The sequence below is a fragment of the Camarhynchus parvulus genome, chromosome Z (genome assembly GCF_901933205.1).
Source record: "Camarhynchus parvulus chromosome Z, STF_HiC, whole genome shotgun sequence".
NCBI classification, from domain to species: Eukaryota; Metazoa; Chordata; class Aves; order Passeriformes; family Thraupidae; genus Camarhynchus; species Camarhynchus parvulus.
In genome coordinates this window covers 70090222-70115622 of record NC_044601.1, presented here as the reverse complement: position 1 = coordinate 70115622, position 25401 = coordinate 70090222, and the positions used below count along the sequence as shown (strand labels likewise).

Here is a 25401-nt window from a genome sequence, read left to right as displayed (position 1 = left end):
CAGTGCCATTTCAGAGGACTCAGCTTATTTAGGTGGAACCAAGCTGTGGAACTGGAAGCCTATTATAGATCAAAACCCAGACTTCAACAACAGTGAACAAACCTCAACTCACCTCAGAAAAGATGAAGGAAAACAGATGTATTTCCAGATTTAGCAGACTGTTGTATGTATATTTATCTGTATTATTCACATTTTGTTAGTTCTTTGTTAAACACACACCACATTCCCTTTCTCCAGTTGCCCTGGAAAGCCAAGTAATTTCTTAGACCCATTAAAGTACTCACATAAAGAAAACTTATTAAGTTCTCCCCTTGGATTAGTAAAATACCCTGGAGCTGGGGAGTTTAGAGAAGAGCTGTGACAGCAGAGAGAAAGAATGAGGGCCAAACACAGTGTCCCAAGCTGCTTTCTCCCCCACAGGCAGGGTGAAATGCTGCCCGTTCAAAGGGTGATCCAGGAGACACAGCTCAGCCAGCACCAGCTTCAGCGACATAGAAGTGCTGTAAAACCAACCTGAACAAGCTTTGCAATACACATCTGTATGTTCTGAATGCACAGAAAAGCAAGCCGCAGCAATCCAGCCTGGTGTAAGAAGGAAAGCTGCAGATGTCAACTTCCAACAGGACAAACAATCCCATGACACATGTAGCGTACGCATTAAGAGAACAGCCTGAAAATAACAATCGATGGGGGTATAAAATTAGAAGGTTGACTCGTTTAAATGAACAGACAAGTGTGAAAGGCACAATGGCTGGATCAATGCAAACCAATATTTGAACAGCTGTCACGCAGACCAGGAAGATTAAATATTTAACGTGTTTTTCCAAAGGTATACAAAAGAGTCAAACACCCGAGGCAGGCAGGTTTGTGCCCCTCTGTTCTGAGCCACCCAGCCCGTGAGGGACGCCAGGCTGTCCCCCCGCAGTCACAGCACAGCCTCCGCCCGAGAGGCACCGAGAGCTGCACTTACCGCCGACCCCCGCGCCAAGCGCCCCGTCAGGCACCGCCGCTCGGCCGCCGCCTCCGCCCGCACACGCGGAAGTTCAGCAACGGCGGCAATAAATGGCCATCGCCAAGGCAACGAGGGGAAAGGCCAGCGAGCTTGGGTTTCACCCGGAGAGAGCTTCACCTGAGTCACCGTGGGGGAGTGTCGGTCGGGCCCAGTTTGGTTACTTTTTTCCCTTCTCTCTCTGTAGAGACATTTTTGATTCCAGCCCATGATAGGCGCCAGAGAGGTAAATTTCCACTAACTGCGAGGAGAGAAACCAGATCCCACTGGAATGTTACCTGCACATAGAGACTCTGTGAATCCAGTTTCATCCACTGAGCACCTCATCTCTAGTTTCATTATATCTCAAAGTTTGCAAAACATAACATACTGAAAGATAACAGATCTTTAAGTCAGTGTTTTGATGGCAAAACAAATCCAAATGGAAAAGACAACAAACCTTTAATTCAATGCTTTAACTGTGGCACTTCTGGTTTCCTGAATGAAAACTCACACACAGAGCCCTGTGTGCTACACACCCACAATCACCCAAACACACAATGCTCAGAATTCTCCCCGTTTGCACGGGATAATTCAACCAGGATGTGCAGTTCCAAAGCCAGGTCCACTGTGTGTCACCTACTTAAGGGCCAGTGTTGGCCACAGCAAGCCTAGTAACCATGTTAGACTTCTCCTAAATCTCCCAGCAACTGAAACCAAGTTCAGTGGCAGAAGAGTTGACCTGATTCTTACTTTGATTTGGTGGATTGAGCCAATCCACTTATAGCTGAGTGAAAAAAAAGCGCTTTAGGAAGCTATTCCACATCACCCTCCTGCAGAGAGTATTCCCAAATTGGCTTACCCCGTTCTGACTGGCACCTCCCTAACATCAAACAGTGCTGGGCAGCCCAAGAGGGAGAATCCAAGTGGGGTGCCCTGTCTGGCAGGCTGTCACCATCACCCCCAGGGAAGGCGGCTGAGAGCACCCCAAGGAAACAGCTCGGTCTCTGATCACAGTGACTTTCTAAAGGCCATAGCAACGGAATGTGGAAAGCCTCCCTGTAATTCCTGCAATATCTTACTAATCTTGAAATTGTCAGTGGCAATTTTGCCAACAGTGTTTGATAAAATCTCAGTTGTGCAATGCAAACAAAACCATGCACCAGGGCTATGACCCAAATCTCCACTCTCCTCTGCAAGTTCAGCACAGAAAACAAAAGGTCACTTGGTTACAACTCATCTGGCTCAAGCATTAAAATCTCCTTTCAGCTTCACCACAAGCAGCCTAGGAACCCAGCTCAGAACTTTGTTCTTGCATGTGTTCATCACACTCCTCACCAAATCCAAAGTAAATCAAACTGTGCCTTCCTTACCCACAGAGTTCTCAACCCTCACTGCAGGATGCAACATATTTGTAAAAACCCCATTATTTTCTCCACAGATCGTAAAATTAGAGCAACTAAACCTAAAAGCTTTTGGACAAAAGAAGGCTATGCAGTTTGGATCATAAAGATCCTCCTGGCTGAAATGCATTGGTCAGTTCATGGAGCATACCTGGTCCTCCAGAGCATTCCTGGCCAAGCAAGGATTCTCACACAGAAGGAATCATAAGATGAAGCAAACACCAGTAAGTATTAAAAGAACTGCAGAGTTTGGAGAACTATGGTATTCAAAAGCTCATACAACAGAAAAATAGTAAATGTTTTACAATAGTGATTCAGGTCCTATTTCAGACCTCTAAAGAAAAGGAACTATATTCATGTTTTCCTTAGCTAGAATGGCATACTCAGCAGAAAAAAACATCAGGCAAAATTTCATCAAGGCACCAGTTTGTCTTAGAGGGACACTGTAACGATACTGCTCTTCCAAGGGGACAAACCAGAAGAAAAGAGCACACAAAACCGGAATGAGCAACTTGGAACACAGACACCAGGAGTGGTGAGTAGGGATCAAAGGTACCCACACATCAGTGACTGTGCATGGGACCAGGAGTCCAGACACCCAGCCCAATGCCAAAAGCACACCATTAACAAACAGGCTCAAACCACAGCGCTGCCCATCTGCATCCAAACTGAACATTTACTGTGAATTTCAACAGAAAATTCCTAAAGAAAATCCGACAGAACTTCTTTTCCTTCCCTCTGGGGACACAAAAACCAAACTGATTAATTAAAACATCAAGGTTTTATTTAAACAAGTACCCACTTTCTGACATGCACAAACTACCATAAAACAAAGGAACGATGATTCTCTGTGTAGGATTTTGCCAGTGCCAGGGCACTGGCCCTGACACTGGCAAAAGAACAAGGCAGGTTGGTTAATTTCAAATCCTCATTATCCTCAGGTCAGGATCCATTACCTTCCAGCAGTAGTTCAAAACTTACTAGGCAAAAGAGAATCACTAAAAAGCCACGTCCCCAGTGGATGTCTGACAACCCCGTCCAGTAACAACAAAGAGTCTGAATTCCCAATTAGCAGCCTGCAGCAAGGACTCACAGAAGGACCTGACAGGAGGACTTGCTTTCAAAGCAGCTGCTCTAGAACAACACAAAGGATTTTACCTTTCACTAAATGAACCTCTGATACATTTATACTTTAATTGTCTTTTTAAAGAAATATTAAACATCTTGAACTGGTATTTTTTGATCTCAAAATGCATTAGGCCCTTAACATTCAAACTTTTTAAAAGTGAAAAATTATGCCTTACACTTAATACAATAATCTCCATTTTATCCTGTGTGAAATGGCACACAAATCCAGTGTAATGCTGTATTTCAGACAATCAGTTCCCACAAAAATCCACCAATGTATCCAACAGCCTCCCTCAGCGCTCAGCAGACACACCCACTCCCCGCCCGAATTCAGCAGCGATGTCACTCTGGTTAATGCCATTCCTGACTCGGGGCCAGGCCGGGCGGGGCTTGGAGCAACCTGGGCTAGTGGAAGGTGTGGCAGAGCACGCAAAGCTCCTGTGTCAAACGGGAAGTGGAGCTGCATTCAGTCCCCCAGCCCAGCTAGTTGCCAACGGATCACACAAACATGTTTATGTAACCACAATCTATACTCTTGTTAGATATTTAATGATTCCAGACCATAAACCATCAGTGGCTGCATTGTTTAATGACAAAACACACATTCAATAAAACCGTAATCCAACAATAAACTGTGATTGGAGGCTCATTTCTAACCCAGATAACTCCAGGGATCGATTCCACGGCACACACCCACAGCCCAGAGCCGCACAACTGGCTGCTTCACCTGGAGAAAAATGGGACAGGGAGCTTCTTAAACAGGCTTTGCTGGAAAAATCTTGAGAGAAGGAAAACTATGCCAACTGACATGAAAATGCCAGTGTCACTCTTAAAACCTGAAATAGCTCTGAACTTCTTCAGTCTCAGAAAGACACAAGGCTCAGGTACCCTGGGTGACGGACACTCAGCCAGGCTGGGAGAAACGTTTGCCAGAGGAAAGAGCTGGTTACATTGCAACTACTTTGGGAGACACCAGAACCCACAAGTCACCTCTCCTAACAGGCCATGGAATGTCTAATGTGAGGCAGTGCTCTTGTTACTGCTCCACAGAGGCTGGAAAAATGCATTTACTTGTGCCTCAATGGGCAAAGGGTGCTGGGGGCAGAAGCAGAGAGGCTGAAGGAGGGGGGTTTGCTCAGACTGGAGAAGGCAGTAAGTCCTAATTCCTATGGATCGCAGCCTGACATCTGCAGGGAATTCAGCCTGTACTTTTCACTTTCTAGCTGTTGTAATAGCTTACCTGCGGTAGCTTTAGCTCAGAGCAGAAGTTGGGAATGTCAGTTTTCAGAGACACTTCATTTTCTGACACAGTTTGTTTCATTGCATGAATCATCCTATTATCCAACCAGAAATTAAATTAGATCTTCCAGCTCTTGGCTGCAGTTAATAATTAATGTTCCGTATGAGTTTCCAACCTCCCCTGGTGAAAAAATTCTTCCAAACATATTAACATTTCAGTGAGAGGGTAGTCAGTCACTCCAGCAGTTCACTCCTTTGACTTCTCTTCTTCATCTTGATTAAGTTTCTTTTTCCAAAAGAATAACAAGTCAAAGCCTCTAGCAGTACTTCTTGTCCATTAAGGCTTTGCTCCCCAGGAATTTCACATTTGGGGGAAGAATCTCTCCATTACAGCCTCTGCCCCCCCCTACAGATTAGGGGACAAAAACCAGCCACTTAAACCAGTGAAAAGGCCAAGTCAATAGGGAAGGGATCTGCTCCCACCAGAAACATCTCGCGTCAGGCTTTTGGATCCTGGTTGTAGTCCTGGTGTCTCCAAACTACTTGCGCACTATGTTCTACCACCTCCTTCTACCTCTTCCTTTCCTGCTCCCTTTTTATCACAGCATTCCTTGACAAAGCTTTGACTCTTTTTTTTCATTATGAGTATTTATTTGTCATATAAATAGATAGCCTAGGGCTAGCAGGCTCTTCCATCTGAGAACTGTGTCTCACAAAGAACAAGAAAACTGCTCAGTTACTAATCCAGGCTTAAGGCTGACTAGATTTTGGCAACTGAGCAGGAGCAAGCACAGCCCCTCCTGGCTGAAAGACAAATCTTCTTCACTTCCTCCCCAGTGCATCCACTGACATACAGGGATATGTTACAAACAGCCAAACATGAGAACAGAATTGAAGTTCATGTGAAAAATAACTGGAGTGAAAAAAAAATATATTAACAAGAATATGCCCAATGCAGGAAAATGAGTAATTCAGCTGCAGAAGCTCTTTCCTATGCATACATGCATTGAAGGTGCTTTTGAAGAGGAAAAGTAGGTACTATCTTAATTTAAAGACATTTTCTTTTGTTAATGAAATATGCTTGTCTTTCACACACTGTAAAAGAACAGACTAAAGAAAAACAAATACAGTGATAGTGATACTGAGTGCTTTTTCGGTCTGTATCAGTTCTGCTTATACATTAACGTGGAAGGCTTGGAAGTGTTTCAGGGAGGGTTGGAGTGTTGCTTGCATTGGTTGTTGGATTTGGAGTGGCCATTTGTTTTGTTTTTTGGTTGTATTAATGGTTTATGGGAAATTCCTTGAAAAATTGTGAAATTCTATCAATAAATGGATTGTTGCCGGACCAAGCTCAGAGGTTAGCTCAGTCACTTGTTCCCAAAATGGTACTTGACAGTGACTAGACTAAGAAACACTCATTAAAATATTCACCACTCATTATCTAAAACAAAGGCTGCACTTTGTGTCCTGCCAGGCATTCTGGATGCAAACTGGGGCTCGATGTCCCAAACAAAAGGCACATTCAGAATCCATGTTTTGCAGAAGCGCTGCAATAGGGTCAGTCATTCAGCATCCCAGAGCAGGACCTTGTCCCGGGGAAGCACAGATGCATGTTCCTCCAAGAGGCAGAACAGGAAGGGAGCGGAGGGCACAGCAATGCTGAATTCCTCAGGCAACTTACAGGCAGTGGCTCGGCTTCCACAGCAACCAGCCGTGTAAAGAAACTGTTGCTTCTACCTGCTTATTCCTGACCCTGTATCACATTGCTACCTGCAGAGATGATGAGGTACACACAGGGCTGGTGCTCCTGACACCACAAGCACTTTGAGAGAGCTCAGTCAACAACTTGGGAATAAAGAATAGGATTTTTCTTCCAAGAACACAAATGCATATTACAGTGACTGAAGTACGGCAGTGAAAAGCTCTTGAGGTCACACAAATTAACATAAGTCTGAAGAACAAACTCAGTTTCCTCCAGGCAGGTTTAAATGAAGTCACACCCCCTTCCAGAAATAACAAGATGATCTACACAGAGTCCAATTCTGCTGCTAAATGGTGACTATGCTGTACAAAGCAAAGGGAGAAAACCAGCTTGGAGCTGCAGAGCCCAAACTGCAATGGCACAGAACTGCTTCCTTTAACAGGCTCCCAACTGGAGATAGGCTGAGGCTCCACAGCAACAGACAACCTAACACATCCCATGAGATGGTATTTGTCCTGTATGCAAGCCCATACTGCAGCTGCTTATACTGAACACAGCAAAATCTGCTCCAAAGATCAGAAAACACAAATGCTGGTAAGGAACTTGTGACACTAAGAAAAGTGCTAAAGTGGTCAGTGAAAAAACCAAAGTTGCCAGGCACAGCAATGCCCTGAGGGCAACTAAATCAAACCACAGCACCACCACACCCGGGTCAGCAGTTTGGTTTGTGAAGACTCAGTCTGTATTAATGCACAAGACCCAAAATATGAATGAGGGAGGCTTTTTTCTAAAAAAAGAAGGTGACACAAGTAGGCACATCATATCAGAAGGTGATCACAGGACTTGAAAACACATTAGCTACAAACTCCAGCATCTTAACTCTGCAGACTTTGAGGCCAGTCACTAACAGTTGTGAAGGGCCCATGGCTTCCTCAGCTTCCAAAGGGGCTCTTGTCAGGATCTTGCATGAGGAGCATGCAGGAACATGGTGACAAATGACCTGGCAGGTAATCCACACCCCGCCTGTAACCATTTAGCACGGTCTAGTTTACAATGTTTGACTTTCAAACTACAACAGAAACTAGTTAAGACAAAACCAAAACCTGACTGCAGCTTGATTTGGCACAATCTCTAGTACAGCTGCAGGATATCCCTGGAAAAAACAACTCTGACCTTGCTCCCAGCCTGGTCAGACCTGCCCAGCACAGCACCTGCAGGACAGGGGGGGTCTGCTGGCCTTTGCTGCAACCACCTGTCCCATTCTGGGGTTCCAGAGTGCCACAGCCACCACCCTTGGGATGCAGCTGGCCCTAAAACAGGGATAAGTAAAATCTCAGCCTCAACATGGGAGGAAAATGCAACACGTTCTTTATCATGCTAATCAGAACACAGAATGAGAAAGCAGCTTCTGGATAAGAGAGGTAATAGAAGCATCAGGATAATCCACTTTGTACGAAAAAGACAGTTTGGAAAAAATATCTATAGTGCTACCTTAAAAAGAGAACAACCCATTCAGGTTCACTGCCCCTTATGTCTCCTAAAGGCCCACATCCAGCTCTGGTTTCCAGACCTTCAGGCAGCCTCCCTGACGGCCAGGGGAAGCCTGTCCCTGTTCCTGCCCAGCTCTCAGGTCGCTGCACCTCCAGCGAGCACCCAGCGGCACTGCTGGAATCCTGATGTCATGGCCACAACCAGAGAGCAGCTTCTGAGGAAGGAAAACACACCCCGGGCACTCTCAGGCTACCCATGCCATGGAAATTGCTAGTTTTCAACGACAATGCTCTCGTCTCCTACAAGGCTCTTAGCAGCATGACTGGTAGGAGAGGATCAGCCCCAGAACTGTGGGCGACAAACAGCACCGGAGCCAGCCGAGGCAAGGACGGCAGAGGAGAAACCAACCCTCCTGCTGGGCTGGAGCGGCCAGGAGGCGCTGCCGACAGAGAAGGCAGGAAGCAAGATTCATCCCACTCACTGCGCTCCCAACGCTCCCTGCTCCAGCAGCAGGGACGGCGAGTCATCAGCACGGACGCTGGCAGGATCCCGGTGTGTCACCGCATTGTTGTGGACAGCCTACCCTGCCAGGGAAAACCACACTGCAAGGCTCCCTCCCACAGGGAACAGAAAGGAGAAGTGCCTCCTCGGGCCACGGTAGCGGGAGTGGTGTTATTCACACACAGTCCAGGCCAGGCATGCACAGGAATATACCTGACCCTGAGGACTCAATGTTTTTTTATAGACACTGGAAATAAGGAATAAAATAGTAAATGACCAAACTTGACCAGATGGGACTGAAACAAGCCAAACAGCCAGCAAGGATAAACGCAGAGGTCTTTCTGGCACCCACCCAAATGTGTGCCTCCAGCACTTATCCTACTGAAACAAGCGCAGGCTGTGCAAGGAATGTGCCTCTCACTGTGGCACACAGCACCCAAGCTGCCCAACTCACCACTCCTTGGATCGGGCAGTTCTCCATCCCAAGTGTCTACCCCCCCCAGTGGGACGGGTGTAAACTTTAGCACTAAGACTGCCTTTTAACAAAGGGGTGGGGGGAAGGCACATACGAAGATACCAAGTGAGGCAGGGAGGTGATCCTGCAATCCTGAACTCCAAACAGTGACACCATTCCCTCAGCTATAAAATGGTGCTGCATCTACACCGCTGCTGTATGCTCTCAGTTCACTAAAGCAAGGCCTGTCCAAGACAGAGCGTTTTCAAGTTCCTTCAGCTCAACTGTTACAAACAATAATCAGTATTTTATATTACCTCAAACATCACTGTACCAAGAGCAGAGGTTAAAGAAGCACATCCATTGCTCATCGCTGCACAGCAAAGCTGTTGCTTTGTTAACGAGGCTGAATCAGCACAAGCATAAAGCCCAAACTCACAGTTTTGTCCACTCACCACTTCTCCCTCTTACCACTCCCTTCACCACAAACAGCAGGAATGGTCAACTCAAGAAATCTTTAAAGAAAGGTTAAAAACTCCACTTGGTTGTTAGGGAATTCATCTATTTAACATTCTGCTTTTAGGCAAACTTGTCAGAGACTTAATCAGGGCCAGGATTCTAGCCAAAGCTCTGGATTCACGAGACCTACACAGCCAATGTCACAGCTCACAGCCACCAAAAAGCAGGTGCCCTACCCTCCCTTCACACACACCCCCCACCACCACCCCAGCTCCTCGTGCCACATACCTCTGACTTCCACCACCTTTCCACAAGTTACTGCAATTCAACAGCCCTGCAAAGACATGGGACGCTGTCCACAGGTGGTCCCAGGCTGTACAAGAGAAAGCAGCATCTCTCTTTCAGCAGTGCAAATCCACTGATTTGAGTGGACCCCTCCAGAAGCCATCAGCCTCAACTTCCTCTACTACAGGGTGGAGGTGCAAGTAAACTGTCCTGGGATCAACCACTAACACCAGCACCAGCTGAACGTCCTCAGCACATATTAAATACCAGCACCAGCTGAAGGTCCTCAGCACATATCAAGCACCAGCACCAGCTGAAGGTGCTCAGCACATAATAAGGACCAGCTGAAGGTCCTCAGCACATAATAAGCACCAGCTGAAGGTCCTCAGCACATATCAAGCACAGCACCAGCTCAAGGTCCTTAGCATATAATATTAAATATCATACAATATTAAATATATAATATTAAATACCAGCACCACCTGAAGGTCCTTAGCACATACAAGTCCAGCCTAGAAGCTGCATTCTTCCCACAACATCCTAAGATGTAACACCGATTCCTTTGTGACAGATAAGCTCATTCAGCACTCATAGCATGCCTGGTGATATTTTCAAAACAGAACACAAAAAATCCCGTCAGAAATCTGTTAACCGTAACTCCCAGTGCAAGCTGTGCCCCGGGGGTGAGGTGCCTGCTCATCAACAGGTGTGGGGCTCACAGTCCATGTTCGCTTCCCAGGAAAATGGCCTCTGTGCAGGGCAGAGGAAAACCTCCAGTTCCCATTTCTTGTTAAACAGCGCCCTCCAGCGGCCATCCCTTCACATGAAACGCAAGGAATGCTTATCCCCCTTCCCTAAGGCAGCAGCGGAACCATGGGCTACGCTACCTACACACCACCCTCAGAGGACAGGACAACAGCCGGGGGAGACAGAGCATCTCTGAATGGGGGTATAGCTAAAACTAACATTCCTCGTCTCCCTCAGACCCTCTTATTACCACAAGCCTCCTTCAATGTCTTTACATTAATTTTATAATAAAACTGGAATTTACTTAGTGTCAGCACTAGTGACCAAAACATGCCGATAACTCATCAAAAGCTGGTTTAAAATGCAGGCTGCTATAAAAATCTATTGACCTCCTGAGAACCACAGCCTATTTTGATATTCTGCCACACAAGTAGATATGCAAGGCCTGTCATTTATTAAATGTTTCCTTACCTGGACTTTTTAATCATCATTTAAGGTTTACATGTTAGCCCTGAAGCCAGTGCACTTAGTCTATAAAAACAATTCGAAGTCAATAAAAAAGTCACTATTCTGAATTGCTTATTGCTAAGACACTGTTGGTGCTGTGACCAAGGGAGGCCCCTCTCACACTCAGATGGCACAGTGAAGCTTTTATGTAACTGGAATATTCAGAGCAGAAACAACAGAGCTCTCATTTAAAGGGTCTGTGTTCAGTGGTGGTGACAAAGGGTGCATCTTCTCAAGGAACTCAAGGGTTTTTTCACATAAAGCCTCCAGGTTTCAAGAACACAGTGGGCTGGGCTGAGCTCATGGGGCCAGGGGTGCATCCCTGGGCAGACTGGCCCCCCCCACTGCCCCTTTCCACCTCACAGCTGAGGAGCCACAGCCACCCACAAGCTGCTTCTCCAGCACATCAGTGCCCTGGTCCTTCATCCAGCACTCCTCCAGTGCCACAGCAGCCGGAGCTCCAGTGCTGCTCCAGGAGCTGAACTGGAAATGAAGGGACATGGCTCTGGAACCCCTCCCCAGCACCAGTCCTGGCAGGGGCTCCGTGGGGACAGCCTGGGTTCAGGAAACATCTTTGGCCGTGCCAGCACAGCACAGAAGCTGGGTGAGTTGCAAGGTACAGCCTCACCACAAGACCACACAACAGGAAACGTCACTCGAAATCTAACTGCAACCATCTGCAACACTGACACTGCCCAAACAACTCAGGATTGCCATTACTTCCAAAGTTTATGGTTTGCTTCAAATGCAAAGTAGAGAGACCCAGCCCTGAACTCCCACATGTCACTGCTGCCACCAAGTCCAGGGAGGGAGGGAAAATCGCAGCCCTTTTCCTCCCCAGTAAATCCTGCTGATAATGAGCAATAATACCTTCTTGAGGCCTTTGCAGCCCCATCTCATGGATCTGTTAACATGATACTCGAGTACTGGGAAAGAGACACCCTCAAGGGAGATCATTCCAGAGCAACAAATCCATCAGGAACATGTAAACACGAGGCACAAAAGCCAACCTCCCATATGCCTCAGTCTGAAACAGTTTGCACAGACAGTTTATCCATCACAGCACGAGCTGCATTTCACCACAGCACCACTGTGGCAAATCCTGGCTTATTCCTTACCTTAATGCCAGATCCAGTACAGGTGAGCCTGTCCTTTACAGGAATCCATCCTGTCCATAGGAACCGTTTCCATCATACTCAGAGCTGGGTTTGTTTCCCTTTCCCCAAAGTGTGTCTCAGTAAAGCGAAGCACAATACAGGCTCCTGAGGTCCTGAAATCCTTCAGGATTCACTGTTCAGGCACAAGGCTTTGCCCAGCACAGCACACCAGAACTAAGATGAAAGGTTAGACTACAGTGACTACACACAGAATTATTTATCTTGAGGCACATGGGATTGTATCTAACACATTGAGATATTTTCAGGAACATAAGATCCTTTTGACAAATTCTAAGGCATGACAAAATGTCATCTCAGTAGGAAGCTTCTAATTCCAATTGACTCAATCAAAAGTCACAGAAGTTGAACAGAACTTAAAAAGAGAAGAATGCTGGAACTGCAGAGAGCAGTTTCACATATGAACCTCTTTTCCTCCTAATAAAGTATAAAAAGACACTCTTCAAGGATCTTTTTTCTGAAGTTCCATTTTTTATTAAAGCAAACAAGTTCCAAGGAGCTGCAAGTTTTGCTTCCATCCAAGGACACTAAGAAAGCAAAATGTTTGTGGATTTGTGTGAGTAACATCTGACTCTCAAGAAACCCAAACTGAAACAAACAAGAGGTGCACTTCATTCACAAATATTTTCCACTACAAAGGGCTGTAAGTTTTTATATACACTGATATTTAGAGATTGCATGAAAGCACCTAAGCTTCCAGGAGCCTGTATAAATACTATTTCACAGAATCACAAAGAGGTTGAGGTTGGCACGAGCCTCTGAAGGTCACCTGGCCTACCCCTGCTTAAGCTAGAGCTGGCTGCCCAGGCCTGTGTCCCAATGGTCCCAAACAGCCCCAAGGATGGAGCTCCAACAGCCTCTGAGCAGCCTGGCCCAGTGCTGAGATCATCCCGACAGTGAAAAATTGGCAGGGTATGAATCTGATTTACAACTCATTTTAACTAATTAATATAACACACTTTACAGTTCAGGTTTACAAGGAGACTGATCTATGAACACAACATCATCTGCGATGAAAAACTGCAATGGTTGGCTCATCCCCTGTGACTCAGTGATCCCCAAATCCCCAAAAGGCCTAGTGTTCCAACACTTGTCAGAGTCCTTGGGCAAAAGGGAACCACATTCACATGGAAGGCAGCCCCGTGCACAGGGATGAGCGCAGGCCCACAGTCTGCAGACACACCGGCACACGCAGCCCGGGCCTGCTCCACGCCTAGCACACACATCAGCTGTGGAGCGGGAGGGAAGCCTGTGCCTCTGGTCTGCAGGAGAGATTGCTGCTTCTCTCTCTGGAGAGCCACTCAGCAAGTCCGGCTCACATGTAAATCACTGCATTTTCCAATCAGCAAATGTGCCAGCAGTGGAAGCACTGCGCAAGGCCAACTCAAAGCCCTCCAAAACCCATCTACAACAGATCCGCAAACTGCGTTTCAAACCCAGGCAGGAACAAAGGAAATGAATAGGCTGAATGTGTCCACGTACGTAACTCAGCCTCTCACGGCTCTCTCACAGCTAATAGAGCTCTGCTTTCCAAAAAATGATGAGCCAAGTCCAGGCCAATGCTAGAGGGAAGTCATTACCCACAGGCCAGCATGCAGAGAACTGTCAGCACACCTTCCTCAGCCCACCTGAGCTTTACCTTCACTAGAGCTTTCACACAGCCACCTTCCTGAGAGAGACCATCCTCCCCTCCCTCCGTGCTCTCCTCTGCCCATTACTAGAGACTCAACAGTGGGTCAGGCTCTCAGGGTCATGAAAATACAGCCCAACAGGCTGTAAGTATCACCTGCACCCTTCTCCGTGCCACCCCTGCCTCAGATCCTTTTCCCTCTTTCTTCCATCCTATTTCCATTTGTGGACTCCCACTGTAGTTTTAGACGGTCACTGCTCTTCCTGAGAAGTGTCCAGCATCAGCAGATGCACAGCAAAGCCAGAGACAAAGCACAGTCTGCTGTCCCTCAGGCAGTGTGGCTGTGGTCATCATTGCAGCTGTGACATCGGTCACTGCTGAGAGACCAAAGCCTTTCTTTTCCCAGCAGCTCCTTTTCTAACAGCTTGGTTTTACCTCGGGAGGTGACTGACAAACACATCTCCTTGCCCACTGCTCCACAGGCCAAGTCCCCAGCATCTGCTGGGGCTGAGCATCATGGCAGGAACAGCCCCTGCTGTCCCAAGATCCCTCCACCTCCAAGCCAAGGTGAGAGCAGCCAGCAGATTTCTCCCTGTATCCATTTCTCTTTAGCATTCTGTGCAAGTACCAGCATATGTCGAGGCAGGAGGCAGGGACAAAAGACACAGCCAAGCGCACGCACAACAGAAAAGGCAGCAGCCAAGCTCCAGCGTGATGTTCTCAGCCACCTCCCTGGGACCTGGCAGGGTGGCTCCAGGTTTCCCTTTTCCTCACAGATCACACTTGCTAATATAAGCACAAAAGCACCTCCAACCAAATGTCTTGGAATGCCCATGCTGGGACAGCAAAGCCCTCTGCCTTTAGCTGTTCCCTAAGCGTGTGCAAACCCCCCCAGCAGCAGGCAAGATCACCACAGGCCCTCTGGAGCCCAGGACCAGCCAGGATTACCGCAGACCCCCCGGCAGCCCCGGAGCAAGCACGGCCCAGCAGTGGGCCCAGCTACCTGCAGGGTGAGGCAATGCACCGGAGCTGGCCCAAAGCTGCTTGGGGACTGGTGCCAGCCACTGCTGTGCTCACGCGAAGGCTTATGGAAACAGCCCAGGGAGGAGAAGGTTCTCCTCTGCTGTTGTGCTCGCTATCTACATCACCCAACGCTCCTGCAACGCCCTCTCCTCTCCCCTACCTTCAGACACACGCAGAGCGTTTGCAATCACTCTGCTCTCAGCTTTATAATTTAACAACAACAGAATGACACCCCCCCCTTACCAAAACACCCACTCCTGCCCAGGATCCTCCTTCCTAATGAGAATTAAACATTACATTTATCCAGACCCGGTGCCGCTGAAATACCAGGTAAGAAACACTGTCAGTTTCACAAGGCAGAGGATGTTTTTAATGTTTCTTCTACACTACAGACAGACTGACACATCACCCGTTGTGTTCAGCCCCACAAAACCGGAAGCAATGCTGTTATAATTACTATTCACTCCTGTAAAAATAAAAGACATACATGCGCTCCTAACAGCCGATACCCTGAAACCACAGCCCAGTAATGCAGCCTTGCCCATTGCTGATGCTCTACGACACTGGCTCCTAAGAAAAGGAGCACCTGACCAAGGCAATGAAACAAAAAGGGCATTAAGTAAGATTTTTAACATTCACCTAAAGTAAACTGGACTATTCTCCCAATGCCTGTATGATTTGCTTGATTCTGCAGAAGACATCGGCTGATAAAGCCGGCACACGGTGATTAGTTATCGCGGCTCCTACCCCGCTTATCAGCTCCATCTGCATTGGGGCCAGGCTGTGTCTGACACAGTACTCGGCGCACCGGCCCGGCGGCTGCTCCGCTCCGGCCCCGCGGCCGCTCCCTGGGGACACCGGCAGTGCTGCGGGGAGGAGGCGGAGAGGGGCGGCCGCCCCCGCCCGCAGCACCGCCGGCCGTGGCTCTTTGTTCGCCGCCGGCCTCACCGAGGCACCCGCGGGCTCTGGGCGGCCGCACCTGCCTGGGGTGCGGGCAGCGCTCCCCGACCCGGGCCGCCCCGGGCAAGTGGCCGCTGCGAGAGGGGCGCGAAGCCCTGAGGGGCGGGCAACGCTTGCCCTCCCAGACCGACCGCCGACCTTCGCCCAGCTCCCGAACCTCAGCCGTGCCTCCCGCCGACGGGGCCCCGGCACACCCCACTCCAGCCCGTCCGCGCCGACCCACCTCGTCCTCCGAGAGCCCGTACACCGGTTCCGTCGCCGCGGTCGCCATGGAGCCGCTCCCGGGCCCGCCGAGCCGCCCGCCGCCGCCTTCGCCCCCGCCGCCGCCTTCTCCTGCTGCCGCCGCTGGCCCGCGGGCGGCGGAAGACGCCGGGAGCCGAGCCCGGCGGAAAGGGGCCGGGGGCGGGGCCGCCGGGGGCCGCCCGCGCTGCCGCCGCCGCGGGCCGGGGCTGAGCGCGGCCGCACGGACGGGAAGCGCCGGCGGGGCGGGGAGAGCGCCGGGCCGGCCCAACGGCGGCGGGCGGGGCGCGGCACAAAGCGCGGGAGGGGCCCCGCTCCGCTCCCGCACCGCCCTGAGGGACGGGCGTGAGGGGGCGCGAGGGGCTGTGAGGGGCTGTGAGGGGCTGTGAGGGAGCGCGTGAGGGGGCGCGTGAGGGGCTGTGGGGGGCGCGTGAGGGAGCGCGTCGGGGGCGCGTGAGGGGGCGCGCGCGGAGAGGTGGGGGGGAAGAAAGGGGAGCGCGAGGGATGCGCGCGGAGCTGGCGCGCGGGGGCAGCGGGCGCGTGTGGGTGGCGCCCCCCAGTGGGCGGGAGCGGCGCCGCTGGGCCCGGACCGCGAGAGCGCTCCCCGTGCGGGCCCGGGCCGTGTCCCGGGACGCGTCCCCGTGCGGGACCGGGATGCGCAGCAGCGAAGCCCGCGCTGCTCGCGGCTCTCCGGAGCAGTCGGAGGTGGTCACTCACTGTGGCATTTCTTCCCTCCCCATCACGAGTTTTAGGGGAACAAAACACCGTGAGCCCTTGGAGGAGGGCACTTCTGGGCAAAATCAAGTCCCGCTTTAGCTCTGAATGAGGTTTTGATTTGCCTCGTGCCCCTGAGCTGGCTCTGCCCCCAGCCGTGCCCTTCCCTGTGCTACTCTCCCATTTATGATCTCTCGATGTGTCCTGGCAGTACGGTGGTGCTTGAGTGGAGGCTCTTGAGGGAGTTCCATGGCAGCGGTGCCCAGACACGTTTATGCTCTGCCACATTTACCTTTATGTACACAATGTGTCACCAAAGGCACGTGGGGCTACTGGCACGGGACAGATCTGTCACCACAGCCCAACACAGGGCTGTTCTGGGCACGTCAGACAAGTGCACTGGCTTCAGCAGCCTGCCTCTGTGTGCCTCTTTCTGTTCCACAGAGCCGAGCAGAAAATGGGAAAAAGGAGATCCCTTTTTCTGGAGAGATCCCACAGCAGTCTGTAGGCCAGAAAGTGTTTCCCCAGCCTTTCCAAAGCCCTTTGTGGGGCAGGAAGGATGTGACCTCTGCCCAGGCAGCAGTGCCTCAGAGCTGTTAAAGTCCAGCCTGAGGAGACATCAGCCTTTGCACTGCCCCGGTCCCTCCTGGCCATAAAGCACACGTGGTGCGGGCTGGGCTGGGCTGGGCACGGCAGGGGTTTCCCCAGCAGCACAGCCAGACTGCCTGTTCTCGTGGCCAGGCCTGTCCTGGGATGCTGGAGCCCAGAGGAGCACCTGGCACCGGGCTCACTCCACATTCTCTCCCCAAGATACATTCCCTTTGATTCCTCTTTGTTCCGAGCTCAGCAGACCATTCCCAGCTCTGGACGTAGCTTTGCTCCCCTGCTTTACACTCACTTACTTGGTTGCCTTAACAGAAGCATCTCTGCCACCTCTCACTTCTCAGTTCTTTGCCTCCCATGTCTTTCTGTGCTGACACCAGGAGCTGGAAACCATCAGGAACCTGCATGTTCCTATCCAAGAATCTTGGTTTCTGAAGGGCAGAATGAAAAAGAAACAGTTGTTGTAATTCAACATCTGTAACTGGACTGTATCCCAGCACAGTAAAGATGGTGATACATGGAAATCTCAGAATCCAGATTTTTTCTGCAGCACATGTTCATGTACATCCCTCTGAAATCACATCCATGGCTTTTCCCGTGCACCTCGCAGCACTGGGCTGCTGGTGGTGTACAGTCAGCCAGCATTCCCACCAACAGGTGCTCCCCAGGGACAAGTACACCTGTACAGGAGCAGGATGGAAGGATCTCTGAGGCCAGAGCAGAAAATTAGCACCACCAACAGCTCAACTGGGTTGCAAAGCTTTAGTATCAAATCCAGGCTGAAGATGACTTGTTTGTTTGCCTGTGCATGTCACATGCATAATTCCTCTTTGGAATTGTGTTTACAGTAGTAGATGGCCCTGGAGAGATGTAATTCATGTGATAATGCCAACATCAGAAATCTCCAGGTGCAGCTCGGATGATTTATAACTGGCCTCTTTATAGAACCAAGCCCCATGAATTATTTACCATTTTCTGAGAAAAATAGATTTAGTGTGTCTTGGGGCTGGCAGTTCTCCACCCACCTGTGCAGGAGGGGAGCAGTGGCAGTGGGGGACGCAGCACCCCTGCCTGCAGGAGCAGCAGCTGTCCCCACACAGCAGGGGCCGCATGGCCCCGGGCATGGGGACATGGGGACATGGGGACAGTGATGGCTCCCTGGGCCAGGTCTCCAGTGGCTGCTTCACTGCTTCCCTAGAAACTCCAGGCACCCCTGAGACAAAAATGCTGCCTGAGCATTGCCGTGTGTTTCACAAGGAGCCTTCGGGAGCTGCCAGTGAAACGCCTGGAGGAACACTGAAAGCTCAGCCTTCCCCACTCCTCACAGCCACTCTGCACTGCCAAAGCTCAGCCATTTCCAGCTTTTGTGGCTGCTCTTTGTTTCCCTGCTGGACTTAACTGTACCAGCTGTTACCCAAATATTGGAGATGCTGCTTAGAAGGTCACTGTAACGTGCCAGTAGTGAGACTTTACACTGTAAATCCCTCGTACTTTTAATCATCTACTGACAGCAGACACAAAGAGAATCCAAATAAACCACGATCTTCCCAAATACAGATGGTTTGGATTTTAGAGAATTGGCTTGAACAGATTAATAGAGCCCCGACCTAAGCAGAAAATGCTCTTTAGGAAATGAGCTGGATGCTTCCAGCTCACCAAACAGCATTATGAGAGCAAACTGCTGCCAGAGGCTGCCCAGAATGACTTGCTTTTTGCTGTTCAATTTATTATTTATTTATTCTCAACAGCTCTGGTGAAACACAAAATGGGAGTGCAGAGGTGAAAATCACCCAGACAAGGCTCCCTTTGGTTCAATGTGGCACCAGCTGCACATGGAGTTTGGTGATTCCTGTATCTTTTAAATTATTACTGTACTTCAGTGACTGCCAAGGGGTATTTAAAATGTTCTATTCACACTGTATTACTCATTCCAGTGAACTTAACAAATCATAAAAGTATAGTGGAAAGGTACAGATTTTATCTGATTGGCTCTTCCATCGTGGTTTAAAACAGGATTTCGTGATTTCTGCAGAGGAGGAAATAAAATCTGCATCACACTGGGCTGAAATGAGGCTGTGTACAGACACACCTCAGCATCGTTCAATATTTAATGGGGTTACTTAACAATTTTTTGCTGAAAAAAGGCTTTTCCCACTGCAAAGCTTCTTGCTAGTGATGACTTTTCTCCTTCCTTCTGGAAAAATTTCATAAGAAATGTTAATATTTTATCAGGTTGCTGTTGGACTAACATAATTGCCTCTGTGTTCTCAGTATATACCTTCCTTGAAGCATTATTGGAATGGCTGGGGGCTGAGCATGGTTCAGAACACAGAAAACTAGTAAAAGATTAACTATTTAAAAATATATCAGTATTTTATAATGTATTCTTGAGAATGTCATAGAAAAAAAGCTATAAGCCAAGTTGAATCAAGCTCCCACAAAACATAAATTGTTAATTGTTGCTCAGTTCCCAGTGACAATATAACACTGCAGGCATGAGCAAGGAAAGAAAGATTAACCCTGGAGAAGTCAAGAGAAGCCCCGTGTTTCTGTCAGTAATTGGCAGTTCACAGAAAAGGAAAAACCCAACATTTTGGGGCTATTTAAAGAGTAATAATAGAATTGCACGAGGTGTGGTGCCACAAGGCTTTGGACAGGGGCTGCTAATTGTTCTGGAAGGCCTTTGATATAGGCAGGGGCCTGTTTTGCAGACAATTCCTTCCAGCTCAGTGTCCCACAGCCTGGAAGTTCTGGACAGTGTGGGAGTGGAGGGGCCAGGTCCCCAGGGAGCAGTGCCACTGGCAGAGGCCTCTGGGCAGTGCTGTCACAGGGCAGGGACTTCCAGCTCAGTACTTAACCTGGGCATGTTTTACCTTGCTTAGCCCGTGAGCAATCCAAATGCCGTGAGATTTGTTCTGTGGACTCTTCCTTTCACTTGGATTTCACATTCTGTCTTTTAATACACCTTGGGTTCGTGGGGATGTGTGTGGTACTGAGAATCACAGGCAGGCATCCCTGGGGAGGGCAGCAAAAGAGAGAAAGAGGAAACATGAAATGAAGCCTGAAGCGTGTGTGGAAGTACAGTTGCTGAGATTCACCCTGTGTCAGGCTCACTGAGCAGTGTGTGAGTCCCAGCTGCGTGTGACACTCACTGTCTGGTGGGTGGCAGGAGGGACAGCATCCAGCAGACCCAGGGTTGATTGCTGGGGCTAGAGTCAGCCTCAGGAGCTTTCCACATCTTCCATGGCAATATGGGTGTTCAGGTGAGTTACGCGGGCCTGAGTCAGGCCAGACACTCTAATCTTTGGGGCATCTCCCAAGCAATGCTGTCCCTCCTGTTCCACCACACCACAAACCACTGCGGGCACGGGAGCTCTCCCTAATGCTCCCGGGGCTGCTCGCCCCTGAGGGAGGAAAAACCCCAGACCTAAAAGACTGGTGCAATAAACATTCAGGCTCACCATGCCTGGTCTCTTGTCTCTGGAACTGGCCAGAGTGGAAAATTACCTCCTTCTGTTGGCCTCTCTAGAATTCTGTCATTTGATTTCTCCTGGTTCTTGTATCATGGTACATAGGGAGTAAGTATCAGCTGTCCATGTTCTCCAGGGATTTGTGCTTTTACAGGCCCATAACCCTCTCCCTCAGTCCCTTTCCTGCTGCAAATCTGTAGCATATCCCATCCCTCCAAGATCCCCAGCTTTCCTTAACCTGTGAGAGCTTTCAAACAATCCATTCCAGTTCCAAGCAATGCCTTTGCAATCCTCATCCTCTTTTCCTCCCCTCCCAGCCCGTTACAGGGTGGCTCTTTGGGAGTAAGAGCCATGACAAGCATCACCCAGAGACAACAGACCTGCACCTTCCTGTAAAGCACTTTTTGGCTGCGGATTTGGTACTTGCAGCACTGGGCTACCCCCCAAACATGGCTTTTCTTAGCTCACATCCTGCTAAAGCTGGTGTGCCGCCTGAAGAGCTGTCACCACCCCAACACACAGCCCAGGTTGCTTGTATTGCTCATTCTATGCAGGATTATCAATAGGGAATTTGCACTAAAATCCCTCTCTGCAGACAAACTGGAGAGCTCTGGGAAAGAGCCCAGCTTTCGTAAATCCTCTATCATTCCTGCCCCAAACTGTAATCAGCACAGCCACCCCACCCATCCCACTGGAATTCCAAATCAGCATGCATATCTCCTTTCAGGGTGGAGATTTCTCCTGCACTTTGGGTTTCGTAACCCCAGTGTTTGGGTTGCAGCTGACAATCATTTCTCCTGTGTCTGCAGGGCACGGAATGGCTTCTGCCATTCCAGATGCCAGGTGCCTCACAGTAGCTTGGTGGAGGTTTACCCAAGTTAGGACAAGTCCTCCTCCTCAGGGAGGTTTTGGAAGCACGACGATAGATTTTCTCACAATGGGCTATCCCTACTTTTAATGTCATCTTTTTAAAGGAGAATTTGTTCCCTTACCTCAAATCCAGACAGCCTCAGGATTTTTGCTTCTTGTAGAATTGAAGGCAGATCAAACTCACAGTCTCACCTGACCCTGTCTGAAGGAGAAATAGGAGTTATCCCCAAGACATGACCTTTAGACCCTTTCAAGTGTGACAAGCATACAATTAGTTAACAGCCAAACTGCTTCAGTGGGGTTTGGCGAGAGATCTCAGCCCCCGTCTGTTCCTGTCCAAAAGAGAGAGGTTTGATATCCCTCTCTCAAAAGCAGCCATCAGCTTTACCATTTCCGTGCCTTCATCTCAGCTGTGTGAATTCAGACAAAACTGACACCTGAAAACTGGTGTAAGAAGCTTTCAACCATTTCCATACAGGGCTATAAAGATTTGGGAGAAAAGTGTCTTTTTGTGGTTTCCTTCACGTGATGTCCCCAAATCAAATCAAATCTTTTAGGAAATACCTGCTCTTTAATTAAACATGCTCATTAGAAGAAGGATAACAATAACCTGGAGACCCTGGAAGATCCTTGGGCACAGAAGGCAAGAGCATCCCTGTTAATGGGGTGGAAGATTTGGCTCCAAGCCCATGAAGTGCTTGCTGGGCTGTGGCACCGTCCCATAGCTCACACTGAGGCATTTGGATATTCCTGTTCAGTGAGCTGCTGGGTTCCATTCGGGTTTGTGTTGGTTTTTAAACAGAGGAGGGAAGGAGAGGAGGGAACAAACAAAACCAAGCAGAGGGAAACAAGAGGGATTAGTTAGAGGAGAACTGGGAGGAGAGTAGTGAGCAAAAGGGTGAGTAGGAGGAAAATCAATCTGAGCTGTAGGCGGGTAAGAGGTACATAAAGCCATGAAGATGGCACCAGATTAGAGTCGTGAGTCAAGCACTAAAGCATGAAACAAGTCTACAAAGGGTGTCCCAGGCTCTTCTAATTCACACAAAAACTCGGGGAAATAACCCCTCTGCCAGAGGCCTGTTACACAAACCCATTATTCATCATGTGCACTAAGTAATGCTCAAAGGTGAGTCACGGAGCTGATGCACACCTCTGGGGTCAAGTGGTGGCACAGGTTCCAAATGGCCCAAAATACAAGGAAGGAATAGAATGGGATTAAGAATTGTGCAAAAATGTAAAAACTGAGATTACTTTGAAAGTAGTTACCCTGAAAAAGGAGGAATTGGTATGGTTTATACTTACAGAGCCAGCTTAGGCTCTGAAGAGGAGTCAGTTCAATCCACCCAGCCTCTGACTTACAGTCATGGACATTTTTCCTCAATCAACCACACACACCCTGAAAACCAAAAATGGCCAGCGCCAGATTACACAAAACTGTGATGTTTCCTCTTGCTCTAAAACCTTATCTGCCTTACTATTTAATTCTGTAAGGTTACACTTCATAGCACCCTCTAAACTTCTGGCAGCCGTGGATGAAACTCAGGCTGAACTGGCTGAACCTCATGTGGAGACTGTTCTCCTGGTGCTGCCATGTTCATCTCCATCTGGTACACAGGGAAGAGGAGCCAGAAGGATGAGGTGAGTGACACCTCCTCTTGCCAGAAGACCCCGCAGGTAGTAGTTCATGCCAGTGGCAGAACACGCTCTCCAGGGATGGGATCACATACCTCATGTACTCAAACCACCCTCAAAAGAGCAAACTCCTTCTCTGGCACAGAAAGATCCAGAGATGAATCTTCATCAGCAAGGAAGACATACAGATCTGTCAAAAACACCATCTGAGGCTACCTGAGGTTCAGAAGATTGGCATTTCTGTGCCAGACAAACATGTTTTGCATTTCTCTTCATAAATTCTGAGCACAGTCGTTTCTGCTGACACTCACAGGGATGGCAACACATGGCAGAGGGAAGCTGGGGACAGCACAGCTCCATCCACCCAAGGGAGGCTCCTTGGAGCTTCTCTGGCAAGACAACAATTTGCAGGAATTCTGAGAGCAAGATTAGGAAACAGTAATCAAGCAGAACCTAAATATGTTGTTTATCCAAGGGTACAGGGTGAACTGCAGGGAACCCGATGCCCAGCCTCCCTAAACAGGAGTCAGGAACAGTTCTCCAGGGATGTGTTAAATTATTCTAGGGTAAGGCTGATAGCTGGCATCTGTGTGAGCTGTGCAGCTACTTTTCTTGCTGAGTGGGAGGAGGATTAGCGGAGAGAGAAGAAAGGCATCGGGGAAGGTGCTGTGTGTTGTCAGAAGCTGCAGCACGTGTCGCTGCGTGGGTGGCTGCACATCCTCACGGAGTCCCCGCGGACTGCGGCGGGCTCTGCCTGCTCTCGCCAGCCGGAGCTGGAGGCACCTCCTGTGGGCACACACCTACAGCACAAACACACTGGGCCTTCGGTTTGGTCCAAACAGCAGCACTTCTGAACAAGCTGCATCCATTTAATGCAGATGTGCCTACATCCAGATTGCTGGCATTTTTATAGAGCAACACACACAAAGCATAAATCACGTTTACCAGCAATCCAGTGCTAGGCATTTCCACTCTGCTTACTTTGGGAGTTTAATCAAAGGAATGCTATCACCATCTAACATCATTAATCAGCTGTTTTAAGCAGTAATGGGGGCTTAAAGTAGGATGAGTGAGTGAATTTCTAGTTAGCACATGCTTCTCTGCATATTAATTTTAAGTCTTGAATAGAATCATAAAATATCCTGAGCTGGAAGGGATCCACAGGGATCAGCAAAGTCCTACTCCCAAAGTCCAAGGAAAGGATGACCTCTCCTTGCCCTCGTTCTGTTTCAAATCAATCTTTGCCACAGCTCCACATGAGCTCTGCCCAGTGATTCCTTTTCTGGAATACTTTCCCCTTAATTTCAGGCTTCAAGCCACGTCTCTAGGGAACAGCATTTCAACTTCCATAAGGCACCTTCCTTGGTGCAAAGACCAAAGGGATTTCTTTTTCCTGTGTATATGGAGCCTGCAAAAGAACCATGGGAGCTCTAAGCCAGGAAAAGAAGAAAAGGGTAAAAGGATGCTGTGACAAGTTATAAATATGTGTATATATATATATATATATATATATTTATGTATATATGTGTGTGTATATGTGTGTATATATATATACACTGTAGCCACTTTATTGTAATGCCTCTATTATATATATATACACATATACACACGTACATGTATAATAAATATATATATATATACATATACATCCATAGCTATTGGTACAGGCCCAGTCATGAACACATTACATAAAATGACATTGTGAGGTGGCTAAAAGCAGCAACTTCCCTCAAAAACAAACAAACTGACTCACTTCCACATGTCCCTGGTAAAACAGAGGGACGCTGCACATGATGGATAAACCCTGTGAGTCCTGGGGACAGCTGCCTTGCCAGTCCCAGCAGAGCTGTGGGGTCCCTGGCAGGACCAGGGTGCTCTCAAGAGGCTCCTCACCTGTTCCTGTGTGCAGGGAACCGTTGCTGGAAATGTGTGCACAGAGCTGGGTGTCCTCCTTGCACACTGCTCCTGCCATAGAGTCAAAATAACAATCCACATAACCTGGTGTTCCTTTTGCGTCTCAAGCCGCTGCTTCCCTGCCCAGACACGCTGCCCATGTGCTGAGAGAGCAATGCTAGGGCAGAATAATCCATTAGGAGCATCTGAATGCATACCCTGCAGCCACAATTTGTCTTTGGCGTTCTTATTTTCTTCTCCTTAATTGTATTCCTTGCCTGCTGCTG

General features: G+C 48.9%; 1 protein-coding gene across 2 annotated transcripts in view; it reads right to left on the bottom strand.

The window, feature by feature from the left end:
* The window catches only part of NEDD4L (NEDD4 like E3 ubiquitin protein ligase), an 80171-nt gene extending 64145 nt beyond the window's left edge, over positions 1-16026 (bottom strand). For both annotated transcript variants that reach the window (XM_030968173.1, XM_030968174.1), the window contains exon 1: positions 15916-16026. In XM_030968173.1, the coding sequence (XP_030824033.1) occupies positions 15916-15963 (48 nt within the window). In that variant the 5' untranslated portion in view covers positions 15964-16026. The remainder of the gene's footprint in view (positions 1-15915) is intronic.
* Positions 16027-25401: the final 9375 nt, after the last annotated feature.